Source organism: Gopherus evgoodei, chromosome 6 (assembly GCF_007399415.2).
Source record: "Gopherus evgoodei ecotype Sinaloan lineage chromosome 6, rGopEvg1_v1.p, whole genome shotgun sequence".
Taxonomy (NCBI): Eukaryota; Metazoa; Chordata; order Testudines; family Testudinidae; genus Gopherus; species Gopherus evgoodei.
The window spans coordinates 75,185,063-75,206,238 of NC_044327.1; the positions used below are offsets into that span (position 1 = coordinate 75,185,063).

General features: G+C 39.2%; 1 protein-coding gene across 7 annotated transcripts in view; it reads right to left on the minus strand.

Annotated features, from left to right (window-relative positions):
- Positions 1-21,176, minus strand: part of RHOBTB3 (Rho related BTB domain containing 3) — a 66,745-nt gene that overhangs the window by 6,309 nt on the left and 39,260 nt on the right. For 4 of the 7 annotated variants that reach the window (XM_030566897.1, XM_030566892.1, XM_030566894.1 and 1 more), the window contains 6 exons: positions 14,431-14,543; positions 12,370-12,490; positions 7,243-7,416; positions 5,356-5,522; positions 4,102-4,198; positions 1,609-2,797 (listed from right to left, as the gene is read on the minus strand). In XM_030566897.1, the coding sequence (XP_030422757.1) occupies positions 2,682-2,797; positions 4,102-4,198; positions 5,356-5,522; positions 7,243-7,416; positions 12,370-12,490; positions 14,431-14,543 (788 nt within the window). In that variant the 3' untranslated portion in view covers positions 1,609-2,681. Of the gene's footprint in view, positions 1-1,578; positions 2,798-4,101; positions 4,199-5,355; positions 5,523-6,002; positions 6,087-7,242; positions 7,417-12,369; positions 12,491-14,430; positions 14,544-21,176 lie in introns of those variants that run through there. The other 3 variants (XM_030566893.1, XM_030566896.1, XM_030566900.1) reach the window with 3 other exon arrangements.

Genomic DNA, 21,176 nt, shown 5'->3' on the forward strand with positions numbered 1-21,176 from the left:
TGAGGGAATTGCTCAGTTGCATGAAACTATGAGTATAGAGCAATGGTGTCATAAACAGATAAGAAAAGTTAATAGCACAGAAGTACTTTATATCTCTTTGACTGTAAAGTGTTAACAAGTTCAGTAAGCCTGGCTGTCACCTGACCAGAGGACCAATCAGAGGACAGGATACTTTCAAATCTTGAGGGAGGGAAGTTTTTTGTGCTGTGCTGTTAGTTTTGGTTGTTGTTCACTCTGGGGGCTCAGAGTGACCAGACGTGCAACCAGGTTTCTCTCCAATCTCCCTGATACAGGCTCTTATAGATTCAGAATAGTGAGTACTAGATAGCTAAAGCGAGTTAGGCTTATGTTTGTTTTCTTTATTTGCAAATGTGTATTTGGTTGGAAGAAGTTCAAACGTGCATTTGGCTGAAAGGAGTTCAAATTGGTATTTTGCGGAAAAGATTTTAATTTGTACTTGTAGGCTGGGAGAGTATTCCCAGTGTCTATAGCTGAAAGACCCTGAACCTATTACATTTTAAATGTACAAAGATAATTTTTACTGTTTTTTCTCTCTTTAATTAAAAGTTTCTTGTTTAAGAACCTGATTGTTTTTTTTATTCTGGTGAGACCCCAGGGGACTGGGTCTAGATTCACCAGGGAATTGGTGGGGAGAAAGGAGGGAAGGGGGAGAGAGAGGCTGATTTTTCTCTGTGCCAGGATTACTTTCTCTCTCAGGGAGAATCTGGGAGGGAGAGAGAGAAGGAGGGAGGAAGGTGAATTGTCCTCTCTGTTTTGTGATTCAAGGAGTCTGAATCACAGTGATCTTCCAGGGTAACCCAGGGAGGGGAAGCCTGGGAGAGGCAACAGTGAGGGAAAGGGTTTACTTTCCTTGTGTTAAGATCCAGAGGGTCTGGGCCTTGGGGGTCCCCGGGCAAGGTTTTGGGGGGCCAGAGTGTACCAGGCACTGGAATTCCTGGTTGGTGGCAGCGCTACAGGTTCTAAGCTGGTAATTGAGCTTAGAGGAATTCATGCTGGTACCCCATCTTTTGGACGCTAAGGTTCAGAGTGGGGAATTATACCATGACAAATGGTAACCTAAATACTGGCACCACTGTCCACAGGAAGTGGTGATTTTAGTTGTTCTCTCACTCCTGACAGAACAAAGGCACAGAGAGCACAGCTGCTACTTATTGTCCTGAAGCCACCCAAGCCTGTCTGCTGCTAGCCTGTGTACTACAAGGGTGCCTGCTGAAGTTATCGCTGAGTGGCATGGGAAAAAGTGTCCTACCAGAAAGGAAGCAATAAGGCTGCCATCCCTAGAAACCTTCAGGAGAGGACTGCAGAGTACCTCCATGAAAGTTTCATTGATATCTCTCATGAGAATTCAAGGGAAATCCCTGTGTACGTAAACTGCTCCACACGCCCTCCCTTGCCTAATTCTAAAAGAGAATGAAAAGCAGATAACAACACCTGTTTTTGTTGCACTACTACCTCTTTTAGTACAAGTAAATTAATGAAAAGTCAGTAACTGTGCCCTGTTAAATTGGGGGCACCAGCAGTAGGTCATTGTAATGGGAAATGCATTTACACACTTACCCAAAGTTCCTTCCCCTACATCGAACTCACCCATGCTCAACTGCTGGGACTGACTGGACTGCGGTGGAATCTCAAAACAGGTCCTGGCTCCCTGGTTGCATGTCCCCCATCCTCTTCATAGCTGTTCATACCAGGGACCTGTGGCTTGGGATCCTCAAAGGTATCCATGATTATGCGCGGGATATCAGAAGGGTCTCTGACAATTATGGCATGCAGCTCTTTGTAAAAGTGGCAGGTCTGCGGGTCAGCACCAGAATGATTGTTCGCTTCTTGATATGGCTGACCCAATTCCTTCGCTTTCACAAAGCGATGCTGCTGGCCCCGTCATACTCCTCCTCCTGCATCCCCTGTGCAATCTGCTCATAGATGTTCATTTTTCTATGGCTGGTCCATAGCTGTGCTTACACAGCCTCTTCTACACACAGGCCCAGAGGATCCAATATCTCTTGTCTACTCCAAGATAGAGTGTGTCTGGAACATATAGCCGCCATAGTCAGCTGCATAGTTGCACACAATGGAGAGCTGCTAGGTGTGCTCTCCAGCTGGACAATCAGGAAAAGGCATTTCAAAAATTTGCAGGGCTTTAAAAAAAGAGAGGGAGAGCCTTCTAGAGTCCATGACCTCTGGACAATGGCATTCACAATTGTGACCAAAGAGGTTAGCGTCAGACACTGCGGAACAGCTGCTGGAGGACTGTTAGAATTCATATACGTAATGCTGTATTTACACTTGCATTGCGTCGACCTCAGTACATCAATCATGGCTTAATGCTGCTCAGGGAGGTAGTGTTACTGCATTGCTGTTAACAGGGCACTTACATCAGTCAGAGACAAATTTAGGTATAGGCATGCACGTGCGGTTTATGTCAACCTAACTTTGTAGTGTAGACCAGGCTTGATTAACTCCTTATGCTGTCCTATGGTGTATTTCTTAATCCCTTTAAAACATCACAATAATTCATTATTAATGAAAAGAGTATTAGCAAGCGAATTATAGAGTACAGCCGTACTTAAATGTTTATTTTCATCCCTGCTACAGTTTTAATAGCCTCCATGTAATTCCCAGCCTGTAATTCTCCAGTTTATGAATAATCAATCTTCTGGTTACATTACTATGCAGTGGCATTTTTGGGAGTTGATGTAATTCCTGTAATCTGCAAGCTGTTTCAAGTACATACTGGAAGGCCATCTGTGCATCTCAACAAAATTGCGCTCTTCCGCTAAAAGTAAATAAATAGTATTAATGTTAAACATGTGCGCACACACACACACACACAACATACAAACTGAAAATCTTCTAAAAATGAGTTTAAACAACATTAAGGACACACAAACTCATAATAGAAGGGAGTGGTAAAGTTAAGGCTGAAACTCTGTTCATTGTGCCTACGTTTTTTTGCAGCACATAAACTGTAAAAATCAACTGCCTGAATACCCTTATTGTTGTGCTAGACATAAGTTAGTTAATTCTAAATGAACGTAGTATTCAGAAAAGATAGCAAAATGACAGTCCTGGAGACAAATCTTCTATCCACAAAAGAGATATAGCATAGGTAGCAACTGTGTGGGATGCTTTCTTATGCAACCACAACAAACAAGGAGTAGTTCATTCTCCACACCTGACTCCTATGCTAAGAATGACAACAAAGGGGGATGTGTATATATTTCTAATAAGAACTGAATTTAAAACTACTACTCAATTTCATACAGACCACCAAAAGCCTTCTGATAGTGACAAAAGGGTAAAATAAGCCCTAATGCTGAATTTCCTTTTTGTGGTGGGTTTAGCTTAAATAACACAAACATTATTTTGTTACTGATCTTCCTAAAAAAATAATTTTTTTAAACAATTTTAGGTCATCAAAATTAGGCAAGGTACATCCTTCTTTCTAACTCAGTGTCCCAGCATCTCCTGAATCAGATTGCAGCAGAGGATGTCCACAGCCTATCTTCTTGGACTAGGGACAGGCAGAATACAGATGTCAGCAGAGTACACTGGGGCCATATTGTGAGATGTGCTGAGCTAATACAACTCCCATTAATCCGGCAGGTGGTTTCTACATTTCTCTTAAAGCAAACTGGGTGGGTGCACCTCACAAGGTTTGGCTTAAAAATAAACAAACAAACAAAAAACAAACAAAACAAATCTCTTCCACTTCTATTTTCCTAAACCAATTTGACTGACTACTTTGTCACTTGGATTTACTTACATGAATTAAGTGCCATTTAATCATTTGGTTTTATAATATGCTATATCAGCTATTGGACAGCATTATGAGATCCTAAATTTTTTCTTAAAAAAAAAAAAAGTTATGCTTATTATATGGTGTTTAAATAGCACATCCTTGGAAGCAACTTGTAATCTTGATTCAATGTATAAAATAAATAGACTTAAGACTTCAGAGATGTACTTATCTCCTCACATGCTCAGAAGCAGCATTACTTTGCATTTATTCTACAGTCCAAATATAATGGAAAAGGCGGTGTTTTTTAAATTTTTAAAAGACAGGAACTGGTTAACTACCTGAAAGATCTTGAAATTCAGGCTTTTGACTGAAGATGAGGTAGTTAGTGGCTATAAAATGAAGGAGCCAAGTTGAAAGGCAGTCAGAGTTGTGAAACTGCAAGGAAAAAAGGAGAAATGAAACAGAATACAAATACTGTTCATGACTAAAACAGATAAAAGATAGAAGGAAAAAAGCAAAAGTCATAATTTAAGATTTCCAGTGTCAAAGTAACAGCATAGCAAATGAAGAGCAGTATCCATGGCAAAAATAAATGAGGGAAAATATAGCACAAAAAACTGGCAACAACATACAAATTCTGAGAATGTGTTTGAAATAGCAGAAAACTGGGAGCAAACAGATAGTTGCCAGCCACCATGACAGTCTCACAAAGCAGATTAGGACTGAGAAAATTATGGGCTAGTTAAAAATCAATTTCAAAGTAGTAGTTGTTTAGAGTATGTTTATCTTATCTAAATATGTTTTGGTTAATATAACAGTGGCTACACTAAACTAAATTTAGCTATCCAATGAAGTATAACTAATTGCTGTTTAATGCCACAGCAAGACCTCCTAACTCCTCTATTCCCTTGTCTTTTTTGTGTACAATTTTTTTTTTTTTTTTTGCAAAAGTTTACTGTGGGTAAGCTAATTCTGCCCTCTCCTATTTTTTTTTTTAAATGAAACATTTTCCTTAAAAGGCTGCACTTTCTATCCATGAGCAGTAAAAATGATTTTATCTGTCTTGTCTTAACTCTCCTTTTCTGTTCCCCCAATCTGTCTTTATTTTTGTCTCTCCTCTTTCTTGTGCTGTTTCTCAGCTCGCCTATTTTCTCTTACCAGTTGGTTGTTAAGTCATCATTTCCAAATGCGCACTCTGTTCTATCCAGTCGTTCTGTGCATTTGAGACGTGGTGCACAGTTGGAGACAGCTCTTCCAGCACTAAAGAAGGAACCACTGTATCTAGACTCACTGCAGTGCTTCTACAATAGAAGTTGCACAGTTTAGCTGAATTACTACTATGTGGCTCACTGGCAGGACATGTCACAAATGCATAGATACGCTGCAAGTAAGAAAGTTCTCATGGTACAAAGGTGGGGGAAACTGTGCTCTTGGCAGGCTGTACTCTGGCTATCCTTGTGCTACCACAAATCCCTAAAGAACAGATATACCAGTAAATATCCAACCCTGGGAAGTGAAATATCAAAAAAAAAATGTTTTTAAAGAAATTCCATCACTCATACATTACATGTTCACATATGAGCAACACATACCTTGGCTTTTCTGAGCAAGCTGACAACGCTAAGACTTGTAGATGCTAATTCCCTACTAGGCATACTCTGCAGCTGTGTGATGATATAAAGCTCACAGATATGCTGGAGTCTGGATACCTGGTACATCTCAGCACAAATCAAGAGAGACATGGCTTGCAAAATACTGGCTGGTGAAAAAAACAAAACATGACTTATGGTTATTGCAATCTCATTGGCTGGCTGATCAAAACCATTTTTAAAGTAACCACTTAAATTTGCTTGGAATAGACAAAATCAGTGTGCTTCTGATCATCATCTTATGTTTCTGTACTGTATTTCACAGCTGAGGGGAGGGTTAGCTCAGTGGTTTGAGCATTGGCCTGCTAAACCCAGAGTTGCGAGTTCAATCCTTGAGAGGGCCATTTAAGGAACTGCAGTTAAAAATCAACAAAACTGGGGATTTGTCCTGCTTTGAGCAGGGGGTTGGACAAGATGATCTCCTGAGGTCCCTTCCAACCCTGATATTCTCCGATTTTGACAGGTAAACTCTATTTAAGCAGAAAAGTACTTAATTTTCAAAAAGAGTGAGCACTATTTTATCTCCTCCCCCCCCCCCCCAAAAAAAAAAAAAAGAGCTAATGCAAATAATGCACTAAACTTTCCTATGTTGTAGACTGTGGGTCAAACATTGGTGATGAAGTGAGCAGCCTTCAGTGAATTTAGGATTTGACCTTCCTGTTTATATCATTTTGCTGTGTGGAAAAAAAATTGTTTTTATACAATTATGCAAAGTTTCATGAAAAAGCCAGACATAATATTGCAAGGTCTCTCTTTTTTTTTCCAAACCGTAACGTACAATAGTAACATTTAAGCAGGTAGTGTTGAATAGAGAGATGAAAAAGAAAAAATAAAGAGCATTATTTTAAAAAAATAATTTTCATTCATGACCTCTAGTGGGAATCACCTGAAATATTTAAGTACTACAATGTAAAATTTCAATATTCCTTATGATAGCTTATAAAACCAAGATTACTTTAACCAAAATCTGTTTTGGGGATTTATTCCAGTTCAGTGTAGTCATTTGGTTTTGTTATAACTGCATTACGAGATTGGAGAGATTTAAGCTTTAAAAAAAAAAAAATGAAACTTGACAAAGAGAAACAACTTCGTACTAACCCAGAGCTCTGACTAAACAGTATTTAAACTTATTTCTTTTTTCATCTAGAATATGGCCTCAAGGCATCAGAATGGCCTTGAAATGACTTAAGATTTAATTTTCAATGTGTTACTAAAGTAGAAGATGAATAAAACAATTTGTAAATTCTATTTTTACTTCATCCTGATTCCATTATAAATATATTTCATTGTAATGATACATTAATGTATCATATTTTGATAACTTATAAAAAAATAAAAAAATAAAGTTTTCCTTTTTAAAGGAGAGAGAATTTCACTTGCATGTTGTACCACAAAAAGCTACACCTTAGACAAAAAGTTTCTAAGAACTTCAGCCAATAGAATTCTTTAACCAGAAATACATCGACCAATATGAACACTTTTACTAGTGAATTTAAAGTATCTGGTAATGCAAAACTCTTCCCAATGTACTTTGTTTACAACACTGCGATTTTGATATAAAATGCAAAAGGATGAAGCTGTTAAGAATACGACTAGAAACTTTTCACTTAATTTTTTTATTTTGGCATTATCCCTGAATATTAATTTACAGAGAAGTGTAAAACTTCAATCCTTCATTCAGTATGTTGCAGAAGCAGGGAAATGAAAAGTCACTGGTTTTTTTCCTCCCCCTTACTTCCCCCTTTCAGCCCACTAATCCCCACAAAATCTGGGGGCAAAAATATGCCTGAAGTATGCAAGGAGTTAAAGGATATTTTTACATTTGCTTACCTGGACAACAGGAGTCAGTATACAGATACTCTAGAAAGGAGAGGAAAGTATCTTTGGAAACCCCATAAACTGGAACCAGAAAACTATTTGCTTCTATATAACTTCCATTAAACATAGCTGCCATTACTTCACAGCGAGCCACTAGGACTGCTCTGTGGGCTGGTACAGTAGCACCTGTCAGATTTAAAACAAAAAATGACACATTTATTACTGGAACCTACTCTCAACACCAGTTTTGCAAGTTAGAGAAGTACTTATCACTTCAGGCCAGACCCTCAGCTAGTGTAAACTGACATCACTCCACTGAAGTCAATGGAGATATGACAATTTACACCAGCTGAGGATTTGGACCATTGTGTCTTCTGTATGCAAATAAAAGGCATGTGTAAGAATATACAGTATACCCAAGTAGTTCCATTGATTTCAGGAGCATCACTGACATGACTAAAGCTTTGTGAGATCACATTCAAACACACTAAGGCCAGTCATTCAAGGTGGAATGCCAAGAAGTCAATGGAGTTTCAGCAAATACGAATTTAGCCCAAATAAAATGAAATATTTCACATTTCAGTAAATCCGTGATTTTTATGTATAATAATGTCTAGATAGTATCTCATTATCTCATATGCTGCCTACTATTTCATATTTGTATTATCTAGATGGCCTCATAAGGGCAAGACCCCATTGTACTAGGTGCTGTATAGTCCTTTCTTTGAAAAGCTTATAATCAAGGCCTTGATCTTGCAATTTTTTTTTTTGAGTCGAGGTGGATTGCTGCACTTGTGCAGCACTGTACTAAAGGGAGCAGCACTGTACTAAAGGGAATAGGCTCCACACAAGTGCAGCAATTCACCAATATGCAAGAAGTTACAGGATCAGGCCTAACAAGACAGATAATGTCTGAAGGGTGGGAAGGAGTCATATAGTCAATATACAGAATTTTCACATAAGTATATATATTAGCATTTAACTGGTCTGTTTATTATGACAACATACCAACCATCTTCATTTCCCTCTGAACCTACCTATAAGAAATCAGCGAATTAGTGATAGTTATCAGTAAAGGATGTTTGCTTTTTGTTGTTACTATTAATCTTTGCTTATATTTTCAGATAATCTAATTAGCATACATTAAATACACTGGTACACCTGTAGCATATATTCTCTAGTCTAGGGGCCCAAATCCTGTAAACGCAATGGAACTGTTCACATACTTAACGTTAAGCACATATGTTTGCAGGATCATGACCAAAGTCCTGTCACAATATATAAAAATGTCTTAATTGCACAGTTTAACTTTTCAAATTGTACTACTTAAAAAAATCAAATTAATCACTACAACTGTGATTGGAAAATTAGAGTAAAACTTACTCTTTGAGAAAATAGTACGTAGCCATTTTTTAATCCTTTAGTCATCATTTTGGTAATGGATGGCATGCTCCTTTGTAAATGTCAATTTATTCATCAATGATATTTTCTTTGAAATATGTAGTGGGTGCTATTGTTTCATCAGCTTCCCACAAGGAATCTCTCAAGAGAGAAACTTAGAACTGAACTGTTATGTTGCCAAGTTTTGCATTAGTGTTTTGTTTTCATTATCAAAAAAGTCTTTGTTTTTACTGCACACTGAAAGGGACATCTAAAAAAAAAAATCCCCTTTTCTCCATGCACTCATTTTTGAGGGATTAAATCTTATTTGACTCTCGGCGTTTCAAGTTGAAAACAAAATAATTCAACAATTGTCTAGTGTTTGGGGAGAGGGTTTTTTTTGCATATGGGGTAGGAGTGGACAAATCAGGAAAACTGTTAGTGTTCAGATAAGTATCTTGTTTGATACTGAATTGCAGCAGCACACCCCAAATGTGTCATCATTGTTTCCATTCAACTGTTCTTTTAGTGGATAAGTGCATTTAGCTCTTGTGAAAGTTATCTAGAGTACGCCATTACTTTTGTGGTGCACAAACACATTCTTTGAAGGCAGTGAGAAAATAGATCCAATGATTTGGTCCCTTTTTGGGCTTCTGACAAAGAATACTTACAAATCTTCATAAACAATCAATCCTTCTCAGTTAACAGTTAATATTCTATCAAATTATCTATTCAGTTATCTTAAAAAACTTGTCTTGTATTGTATTTAATCATAGATGGGCAAACTCTCTAGGCTGCTCCAGTAGCATGAAGGGACTAAAAACTGGCCGATTTCCCCCAAGTCACGTTTCCCTCAGCAGGCTTAGAGGCTGCACAAAGCAGAACGCTGGTGACAGAGCTAGCCCAGGGTCGGGCAAACTTTTTGGCCTGAGGGCTGCATCCAATTTCCAAAATTGTATAGAGGGTTGGATAGGGGAGGCTGTGCCTCCCCCAATGGCCAGGCATGGCCTGGACCGTCCCCCATCTCACTCTCTCTCCTGGCTTCTCGCCCCCTGACAACCCCCACCCCCAGACTCCTGCCCCATCCACCCCCCCGCTCCCTGTCGGTCCCCCCCGGGACTCCTGCCCCATCCAACCTCCTGCTCCCTGTCCCTTGACGGCTCCCAGGCCCCCCACTGCCCCATCCAACCCCCCTTCTCCTTCCTGACTGCCCCTCCGGGATCACTGCCCCAGCCAACCACTCCTTCTCCCTGTCCCCTAACCACCTCTGGAACCCTTGCCCGACTGCCCCCCCATCCAACCCCCTCTCCTTCCTGACTGCCCCCCCTCCGAGACCCCTGCCCCCATCTAACCCGTTACCCACCCTCTGACCACCCTGCCCCCTATCCACACCCCTGCCCCCTGACCACCACCCCAAATTCCCCTGCCCCCTATCCAACCCCCTCTGCTCCCTGCCCCCTTACCGCGCTGCGTGGAGCATCAGTGGCTGGCGGTGCTGCAGCTGCGTCGCCCAGAGCAGCAGGACAGGCAGCCGCCGTACCACCTGGCTGGAGCCAGCCACACCACCATTCAGCACAGAGCAGCAGGTCAGGCCGTGGATCTGCAGCTGCGCTGCCCCAGGAGCTCACAGCCCCATCGCCCAGAGCATTGCGCCAGTGGCAGGGCAAACTGAGGCTGCATGGGAGGGAGAAAAGCAGGGGAGGGGCTGGGGGCGAGCCTCCTGGGCCAGAAGCTCAGGAGCCAGGCAAGAGGGTTCCACGGGCCAGATGTGGCCTGCGGGCCGTAGTTTGCCCACCTCTGATCTAGGCTGTACTCTTCACAGTCATTTCAATAACAATCGAGAAATTTAAAATATTTAATGTTTATTAAGTCGTCACTATTAAGAGTACTAGAAAAATTATGCAAATTCCTTTAACACATTCTTTTTACAATTTAAATCTGTTCATCTTCAAGATCTGTATTATATCCCAAAGGAAACAAAATGTGTTAAAAGCAAATTACACCTACAATAGATACAGCAACATAATACAAACAGCACACTCCTCACTATAGAGCAAAACCTTAATCCCAACTTTAGCAACATCAATGTACATATACTTTAATTCATGGTGTCTAACATATATGATGTATTTTCTATTAAAAAGTACGAGGGGTGTTATTTTCCAGGATGGAGTTCAAGTTTTGTGTCCTACTGCAGTTGGGAATGTGGTGTGTGTATATAGTGTTACTGTACCTGTTGGTGGTGTATGAGACTTATTCATAGCAGGGCAAAGTCTGTGAAAAGTAGCAAATGCAACGTGTCTGTATTGGCGAATGTTAAAATGGATACTTGAACTGGGCATTACCTTATTTTAAAGTATTTGGATGGGCTGGTTTTTTATAAGCTAATAGGCTTTCAGAAGAATTTCTTTTTTCTGTGAAAATTTATTGGAAAATTATATGGCGATCATGGATCCTAAACACACCTACCACAACACACGGTGTAACTTGTCTGTGCACTAAATGCTCGAAAAGCAACCATGTGGGTGAAACTAGACAAATCACTATACTCTCAAATGAACTCACACAGAAAAATTATAAAAGACAAACACCGTTTCACACCATATCACTTCTCACAAAACTACCACTCTATATATGATCTCTCAGTCCTTGTCCTCAAAGGAAACCTGCACAACACCTTCAAAAGACAAGCTTTGGAGCTTAAGTTCATAACTTGGCTACACTTTAAAAAATATGGTCTTAAACCATAAATCCAGTGTCTTTTTTATTACGACAATCTGTAATATGCTAACTCCTCTTTTTTGTCCTATGACTATGAGTGTTAATGGGCCACTTCCCCTTGAATGGTCCCTGTGACAGGGTGCTGACCAGGAATTGCTGAGCCAGCCCTCTGTCACTCCAGCTCCAATTAAAGTACATGAATTGGAGCTGACTCAAGGAACCTGAGCCTGATTGGCAGAGGCAGAACAGCTGCTAGGCTGATTAGCCTGGGGCTACATATAGGCTCAGAGGGAGGAACAGGGGGGAAGCCAGAGTGTTGAAGGAGAGGGGTAGCTATTCCCTCCTGTCTGCAAGAAAAAAAAGCCCCTAAGGCTGGAACCCTGAGCGATAGGTGGTAAGAGGTGGTGGGTTTGTACTGTGTAAATAAAGTGCACCAGTGACTGCTGAGCCAGAAGGTCTCTGGAGTGATTTTTGGAGCAGCGGCAGGACCAAGGGGGGCCATGCTACACCCTGTTACAGTCCTGTATATTATGTGCTAACTATTTATGCTAACCAATCTTTGCCACCTGTGATGTAGCACTGTTGGTTCCAGGATATTAGAGAGACAAGGTGGGTGAAATAATACATTTTACTGGACTAACTTCTGTTGGTGAGAGACACAAGCTTACACAGAGCTCTTCTTCAAATCTGGGAAACTTACTCAGAGCGTCAGAGCTAAATACTAGATATGCCACTGTTGCATTTTAAATACAGACAAGCCCTGAGTACCTTTTCCAGAGCTGAAGAAGAGCTTGAAAGCTTGTCTTTCACCAACAGGAGTTGTTGGTTCAATAAAAGATATTACCTCACCCACTTTGTCTCACGAATATCCTGGAACCAACACGGCTACAACAACATTGCAAACTAAAGTCAAGAAAGCATTTTCCTTTCACAAACTCCTTCTCGAAAGGACATCAGAAAGTATTACTCAGCCTCTAAAATATTTAAGATTCATTAAGCTAGGGGAGGAAAAAACAAGGAAAAACTGAGATACTATACCTTGTATCTGGAAGATGACATCAGCTAACACATGTGTATTAAAGAAAAGCCTGAGAGAAGTATCACATAACTGCAAGGGTCTTGCTGTTTGATGAGATCTGCAATTCTTTGAACTATTCACCTGCAAGAGAGAGATACTGACATGTATAATTGCCCAGTAGTTGTACAAGGGTGTTGCATATAGTTTCTATCATGAAATTAAATGATTCTCATCTTTCCTCTCAATTCATTTTTTCATCACTGACAACTCCACTACCCTCCCCATCTCTCAATTTTTTTTATCTTTAAGATCCCTGGAACCATTGTTGTTCTCTGCTCGCTTGCAAAAATCTTGACAAAACCTACTGCTTCTGCTGTAACATTTCTAAAACCTGCCTCTCTCTCTACAACCCTCATTATCACAACCTGTTTCATACTAATATTCTCTTTGACTTGGACCACTGTAAACTCTTCCCCTCCGATCTTTCCATCTCTCACCTTTCCAACAAACGAGCTATAAAAATCTTTTTGCCATGTCAATCATATCTTTACCCGTCTCAAGTCCCCTCACTGGTTCCTTGTCTCTTCCTTTGAAAAGCTGTAATTGCTCATCTCCCTTGTTAAAGCTCCCATTTCTACATCTCATGTCAGCTTGTGATCAGACCATTCCTCATGTCATTATCCCCTTTGTTTCCTGCTCCCACTTACACCTTTGTGTTTTTTTCCCCCAATACACTACAGCCTACATCAGCAACAACAAATCTCTCCTGCAAACTAAGGGCTTTTCTACATTTACAGCATTGCAGCAGCACAACTGCAGCTGCAGTGCTGTGGCATTTAGTGAAGATTCTACCTACACTGACAGGAGAGCTTCTCCCATTGGCATAGGTACTCCATTTCCCTGAGAGGCAGTACCTATGTCGATGGGAGAAACTCTCCCATTGATACAGCACTGTCTACACTGGGAGTTAGGTCGGATAACTGCATCGCTCAGGGGTGTGGATTTTCCACACCTGAGTGACACAGTTATGCTGACCTAAGTTGGTAGTGTAAACCAAACCCAAGTGCCCTCACTTTCTCCCTTCAAATCCCTCCTCAAAAGCTAATCCTTTCACTTTGATTTCAATTATTGATTTTCAAATATTTGTTATAAATTTAGAAACTTTAGTTATGAATTTTAGATTTACTTTAAAGTTCTATATAAGAAATTAAGAAGGGAAACCAAATTAAAAATAATAGTAATTAAAATCATATTGCTGATTTTGCTCAATGAAGTTTAATTAAACAAGGCTCAACTGATGTTTAAAATCTGATCTAATTTATGTAATTTTTTTTAATTTTACAATTTACAGACTACAGCCCGCTGGGGAGGGGGGTTTGGGGCTTGCCCTGCTCCGGCGCTCCAGCCAGAGAGCAGGGTCAGGAACCACTCCACGTGCTCCCGGAAGCAGTAGCATGGTCCCACTCCAACTCCTAAGCACAGGGGCAGCCAGAGGGCTCCACTCTGCATGCTGCCCCCACACCTCCTGTTTGCCACGTAGGAGCTGGAGGGGGGCATGGCTGCTGCTTCCAGGAGCTGCTTAAGCTAAGTGCCACTCGGAGCTTGCACCCAAGCCACACACACACATCCCACGTCCCAACACCCTGCCCCAGCCCTGAACCCCCTCTGAACCCCTCAATCCCAGCCCAGAGCATCCTCCAACACCCCAAACTCATCCCCAGCCCCACCCTAGAGCCCACATTCTACTACCGTGCCCCAGCCCTCCCGCATCCTGAACTCATTTCTGCCTTCACCTTAGAACCCTCACCCCCACCTGCCCCCAACCTCAATTTTGTGAGCATTCATGGCCCACCATACAATTTCTATTCCCAGATGTGGCCCTCAGGCCAAAAAATGTGTCCACCCTGATCTAAGTTGTTATAATTAAAATATATTCTATATATAAAATAAAACAGCTGATAGAATACAAGATTCTGTAAACCACAATACTTGTACAAGGATTATTACAAACAGTTATTTTTTAAATGAGTCCAGCTATTCTATACAAAAAGTGATTACAAAAGAAAATAGTAGCAATTGACCTTTCCTGGAGTTTTCAGGATACATTTAACTTTCTCAAGCACAAGCTCAACTTCTCCTGGGTCTTTCAACTTCTTTTTTATATCTTCTTCCAACAATTCCCATTGGAAAGCACCTATGACAAAACCAAGTAACACTGAGGGCATGGAACAGCTTTTTGGTCCATATTATTAGGTATATATTAATGTGCATGGGACATTGCAGACAGATAAAAGAACGCCCATGCCCAACAGTTAAATTTTATAAAAAAAATTATTTCACAGCACTTTTGTTAGATATTTTCAGCAAGTTTGTGCCCCAGGAAGCACAAATTATAATTCTGCAATGGTCAACCCTATGCACTGATGTAATGTTGACTTGATCAGAATTTTTCAAGATCAGGCCCCCATATCTTGATTTAGATTCTCAAAGAAGTCTAGGCAATTTAGATATGTACATGTCATGGAAAAAAGTCTAATCCCCTGGACTGCTTCAAAAATCTCAAACAAATTTAACTCAAGGTCCTGTATAAATTTTGTATGGGCAATTTCAGAAAAGATGCTGTTTGAGTATGCAGAATTAGGCACTTAACTATGTTAGTTTCTCCTAACGTATCAGTTATTTGACATTTTGAATGATGCCTACATTACTGAAGTTTAAGGATCAGCTGCTTAAAGAAATTTACACACAAGGCAAAACAGGGAAAAGAGAGGACATTTCTACCAAAATCGGTTTATTTAAATTTTCATTTTCTGTGTTTTCCCTATTTTTTCTTATCTCAAGGTTCTCACACTACTGTCCTTGGGCCATGAGCGGCCTGCAGAGAGCTGGCTGATAACATAGTGTTGACTCCTTTCTATTATATTAAAAGGACTAGAAACTACATTAAGTATTTTCCTAATATTAATCTTCCATGAAACCAATTACTGTAGTTTCCACAGAGATGCTGTTAAATTGGGGAGGAGGTAGTCTGCACAAATGTGAATGGGAAATAGATTTTAAAAGAAAAGTTGTTTTATGGAAAATTTTGAAAAGCTAAATCTATTTAAGGTTTTATACTATGCTCACCTCCCTAGTACGTATGCTCCCAACAGTATAAGTTTGTTCTTTGGCATAGGGCTCTCTCTTCCTTAATATCCTAGGATACTGTGAAGAAATTAGATTTTATTTTTATAACACTTTCTAAAATAAAAGTCATCTATTGTGGAAGATATTTGTGTTTCAAGATCTTCCTTTACAAATCAACTTCTCCTTCAGATTCTGGATTGAATTTATATTTGAGATCTCAATTAATTGCCAAGGAAACTACAGCAACATCTTAAATATTAAATCAAAAGTTTCCTGCAAGATCAAGTAGAAGAAGCTAGACTCAGAGGAAGAAAGCCACTATTGAAACACATGCAAGTATCAAAAAATTCAAGTTTAAAAAAAGTGAAATCTTCCCTAGTGAAAGGCAAGTATCTACAGGTCAAGAATTGTATGATAAAGTATCCCTAAATATTCTACACATACAACTGATCATAATTTGCAAACTATTCTGAAAGAGAAAAAAGATCAAATATCCACAACTTTCTCAGGTCTTGATAATTCTTACATAGGTTCCAGTTGTTCAGTAGCTGCTCTCCTAGAAATTTATAGTACTTGCTGATGCGAGAGAAAAATTCCACCTCTCCGAAGACTCTCCAAAGACTGCTGAAATGCAAGATTAAGCATTCCATAGATATTTTGTTTTTAAGAGGTGAAGTCTATGACTCCATCCAGCCCAATAACCATAAAGGGCAACTGGACCCTTAAAAAGGATACTGAAAAACTTGTTGAATATGGGAGTCCATTAGCATCTGACTGTGAGAGCTGTTGCTTTGTAACATAGATGCTCCCAGCTGTCATCTGAACAAAAAGTTTAACATGTAGTTACAGTCCAAAAAGTGACACTGTAAAAATGTTGCCTTCTAACAGCTTCAAAAAAATCTGCTCTCTGTGGGTATTCTGGGTCATAGTGATATGTCAGGCTCTCCACAGATGGCAGCTATTTTGGAGAAAGGAAGTAAAATATCATGGACTTCAAAGATATGGAACTAGAAAGAACAGTATTATTCTGTTCTGCTTCTTTCATGGATCTGGAAGAAATAAGCCTATTCAAGAATAAACTGAAGAATGAAAAATGCATAAGTGACTATACAGGAGAAAAACTTAATTTTAAGTGAAATCTTTACTGTTACTAAGAAAAATAGGTGTAAGCAGAAAACACTGAACTTCCAAAAAGATAGGTGTTCTCAGTGCTGCTCATCCCTGCTACAGGAATGAAACCTTTCAAAATTCTAAAGGAGCAAAGAACGCCTTTCTGGTTGATCTGCTTTATAACTGGCAATTTTAGCTGTCTCCAAAGAGATAAGCCATCCTACAGTGGAAGACTGGCTGACGGGATACCAAAAAGGGAATGCTGTTGCTAAGGGCCTTATATGCTGTGATTTTCTGGTGTATGGGCATTACTTCCATAGGCAAAGAAATTTATTTTACTAACAATCTGAACCCAAATACACACAAGGGTACACTAAACAAAAGATTTTTACTGAGCAGTTGTATTTAGGGTATTTGGTAACCAGATGAATAGAATAGCATTATCTGATAATTTGATGTTTTGTTTTTATACTAAAATTATAAAGAGCCCTGAGCATCTTTGACTATGAAGACTTTTAAAGTGGCAAATTCTGTGAAGATTCATGTTTTCTTCTTTTTTTGTACTATTTATCATTAAGAGAGGAAGGATGGACCAATGGTTGGAGTGCTGGCCTAGGACATAGGAGATCTGGGTTCAATTCCATGCTTCACTATATAATTCCTGTGTGACCTTGGGCAAGTCACTTGGCCTCTGCGCCTCAGTTCCCCATTTGTCAAGTTGTTGAGGAGATGAAGCTGTCAGAAAAGAAGTGCCTATGGAAATATGATGCCCCTATGACCAAGTGGGTCATAGGATGGACACAAACACATTATACACCTTCGAAAATTTCAAGCTGCTCATTCTTAAGTCACTATATCCCCAGAAAGTGTATCTGAATTACATGTACATGATTTTTAAAAGACAATTATCCAATTGACCGAGTATTTATATTTTCAAAAAAAAGACTAAACTGCAATTACTAAAATTTTTGGTAGTAACTTTAAAAAGTTTGTTTTTCACATTTATCTAATAGGACTTCCATCTGAACATTACCAAATGGTTATAAGGTTAGTACGGAGAAAGTCTTTCAGCAACAGGTAGCATATTCCAGCATTTAAAAAAAAAAAAATCTCTTCTCTTTCGGAGACCTTTATTCTATTAACAATTGCTCTTAATGGGGGTAGAATCCAGCCCTAACTGCACAGTAAATATCTATTTTGCAATAATGTATACTTAATTATAAGTAAATAGCAAATTATATGGTATCATTTGAAGAAACAAGGTAAACAACATACTTTAATATTTTGTCCGAATAAACTTCAAACATCAATGCTTTGTTTAAAGGACCATTCGGGTTGAGGGACTCAACTGAGGCACAAAGTCTGAAGGGGTAAGGGAGATGAAAAGGTGGCATAAGGCTCATATTCATGTCCTTGTGATGCTGGGGCCCATATTATGCAGACCAGTCCCCAGGCATAAGTTAGAGCAGACCTCAGTGTGCTTTAACATCCACCCACTGTAGTCAACCCAAGGGGTTGAAACAGCAGCTAGCAATTGATGCAGTATATAATACCCTGATCTCATCCCCGTCTGCCAGTCATGCCATCTACACCAGCAGTGATGGGACAGGGGGAAAGGCTATTTCAACTTTATGAACAGAATCCATTGATAGTGGAGCAGAAAGCATCTACATTGTATCTCAAAAACTAGACTTCTAGTCTTCCTGACTCAATATTTTCCTTAAAAATCCTCTAAATGGGAAGACTCAAGTTTGATATGCACCAAATTCTGCACTGACTTACACCATTTGCGATCTCAATGAGATCGCAAGCTATAACTTAGGGAAGAATTTGATCCATGCAAATATAAATTGCTTGTGTGTTTTGGCTAATATATATGAAGGTAAAATTAAGACAGAACACCAGCATCAGCCAGTAAACTCTATTTGCAAGCCAAAGCACAAAGGATTACTGCACTAGTTTTTCTTCTCTGAAGATCTAAATTTAAACCTTGATTTATGACAGAAATTAAACTAATCAGTCACTATTCGTGCACATCATTAAAACATCACACAGTATGAAAGGATTGGCAGACTGATCAAGAAAAGCCTAGGGCTAGAATAAAAGGGATATTATTATTAGTTACAAATGAGGTATTGTTGACAGAGGCTCACATAGTGCATGCCCATATGGTATTTAAACCAACATTATAAAATCTTCACTTTGGTAAGTACTAAAGGGGAGTTGGCTGTTCAATTGCTTTGTGTCTTTGAAAGCCCCCCATTTCCAAGTCAGTCACCCTTAAAAAAATGCTGAATTTACAGCATTATCAAGGCCTTGAGAGACAAACCGTGAGGAATCTTCTTCCCCAAGATAGTGTTTTATCCTCTGCATCTAATGCAGAACAACATTATGGAATGAGGAAGCAATAGCACACAACAAGGTAGGCATTCAGCCAATACGCCCACATCTTCAATGTTTTTATACTGGGTAAAGCATACACCCGTGAGCATGTTACTAAGCTTATAAGATGGTTTATAAGACGTTTAACAATTTAAATATAATGCTTATTAAAACAAATAAGATTTAATAGTACTGGTATATATTTAAATTAAGGAAAATTATTCATTCTATGTAGATTGATTTAAAAAAAAACCAAATACACAGAAAAAGGTTCCAAAACAGTGTATTAAAAACATTTGGCATAGATTTTAAATACATTTCTTTTTGCAATTTTGTAAATTACCTATCTATATTCACTTTTCTCCTTACCTGCCATCTCTTTTCCTTCCCTTCTTCTTGCCCTACTTCTCTCTACCTTTACAACCACCCCCCTTTCCTTCATCTGTATTTCCTCAATCCTCTGCCTGCTTCAGAAAAATAACCCATCCATCAGTCCAGAGACGCTGAAGAAATGGGCATTTTCAGAGATGCTGCCACCACTAGTTGAACAGAAAGGCAGGAGCAAAGATCCACAGAGAAGCAGTTCACTCAAGTGCTGCTTCTCCTAGTAAGGACTGCTCCAGCCACTCAGCTAAAATACATGGGACCAGCAGAGATTTTCCTTCTGAAGCCCTACTTAAGCTGTTACCATTATACTCAGTGGATTACTGCCAGTATCATCCTCTTCCACTGATGTTCTGGAACAGTGGAAGAGGAAAGGAAATGGAGTGAGGCAAAGAAAAAGATAAGGAGACAGATGAGAATTAAGAATTTTAGAAAGTCATTAAAAGAACATTAATAATTAAACATTTCCTATATGAATATTATTTGATAAGTCTGCATGTAGCATAGTGTTCTAGTTTAAGTTGCTTTACAGACCTCATGTGTGTTCAGTGGGAGATAATTACTACAGAAAAATCACATATGATGATCTCCTAATTTCTACTTTAAATTTTGTTTCAGATTATTGACCAGCATATAAATAGCGCGAATATACACACGTATATAAGGCAGTACGGAACTGTCAAGTAGCAGCACTAAGTCCTGCCAGGGAAATCCAACCCCACTGCAGCGAGAGATAAGTCATGAGACTCAAGAAGCATGCAGAGCTCCTCAGAGGTGCAGTGTCCTTACTTGGGGGGCGAGGGGCTCAACTCTCTATTTTCTCTAATGTAAACCTCATATAAGATGACCGTGCCTGCAAAGGTTGGCATGAGACTTTGGTCAAAAATTACAATTCAGTTTACACATAATATGGTACACAAACTGAAGGTTCTTTCAGCCAAACAATTTACATCCAAATTATTTTTACAAAAAAGTTTGATAATGCTCCATACTGGTTTACTGAAGACATAAGATTGGAATCAGTCTTGGAGGAATTGAAGTAAAATATTCCTGGCCCTTTCCAAAGACTATGGACTGCCATTCCAAGGGAACAGTCCTTTAAATACTTTCGAAAACCATCACTCTGGAGATAAACTCAGCTTTCTTACATACAACATCTCTAGCGATATAGTTACACATTTCTAATTACAGTGAATGTAATGATGCATTATTTAGAGAACTACTACTTCCTCCCACAAATCTTATAGTTTTCATTAGTGGGGATGTTATATGTAATACAACTAGAAGTCATATCAGTACAAAGTAATAGGCTATTCAAACAAAGGAGGTGCTAGATGATTTCGTGTTCTTTAATAATACTTCACACTTATTGTGTCTTTCAACTGAGTCTCACAAAATGTTTTACAGAGACAGAAAAATATCATTAGCACCATTTTAATAGACTGAGAAATGGAGGTTATGTGATTTGCCCAAGGTTACATAATGAAACAATGGCAGAAATGAAAACAGAGCACAGATCACATGACTCCCAGTCCTCTGCTCTCACAAACCAGATGATGTTGCTCCTCATTCTCTTTAACACACTACTGTATGCAATGTTTTTAACCATTTAAGTTTTATTTTGTTCTGAAATTATCTCACTGAAAAGCTCTTTTTGGTAAGGCAATATTTGGCATTACATTCATCCTTACCTGTTACTTATGGAAAATGTGTTAGCTTTATAGAATTTTGGAGGAAAATTTTTTCCACTTTAGAAGCTTCTGGTTTACTAGACTTTGGAATTGAATGTATAGTGCTAAAAGCAATAATTTTAAGGTTAAGCTCC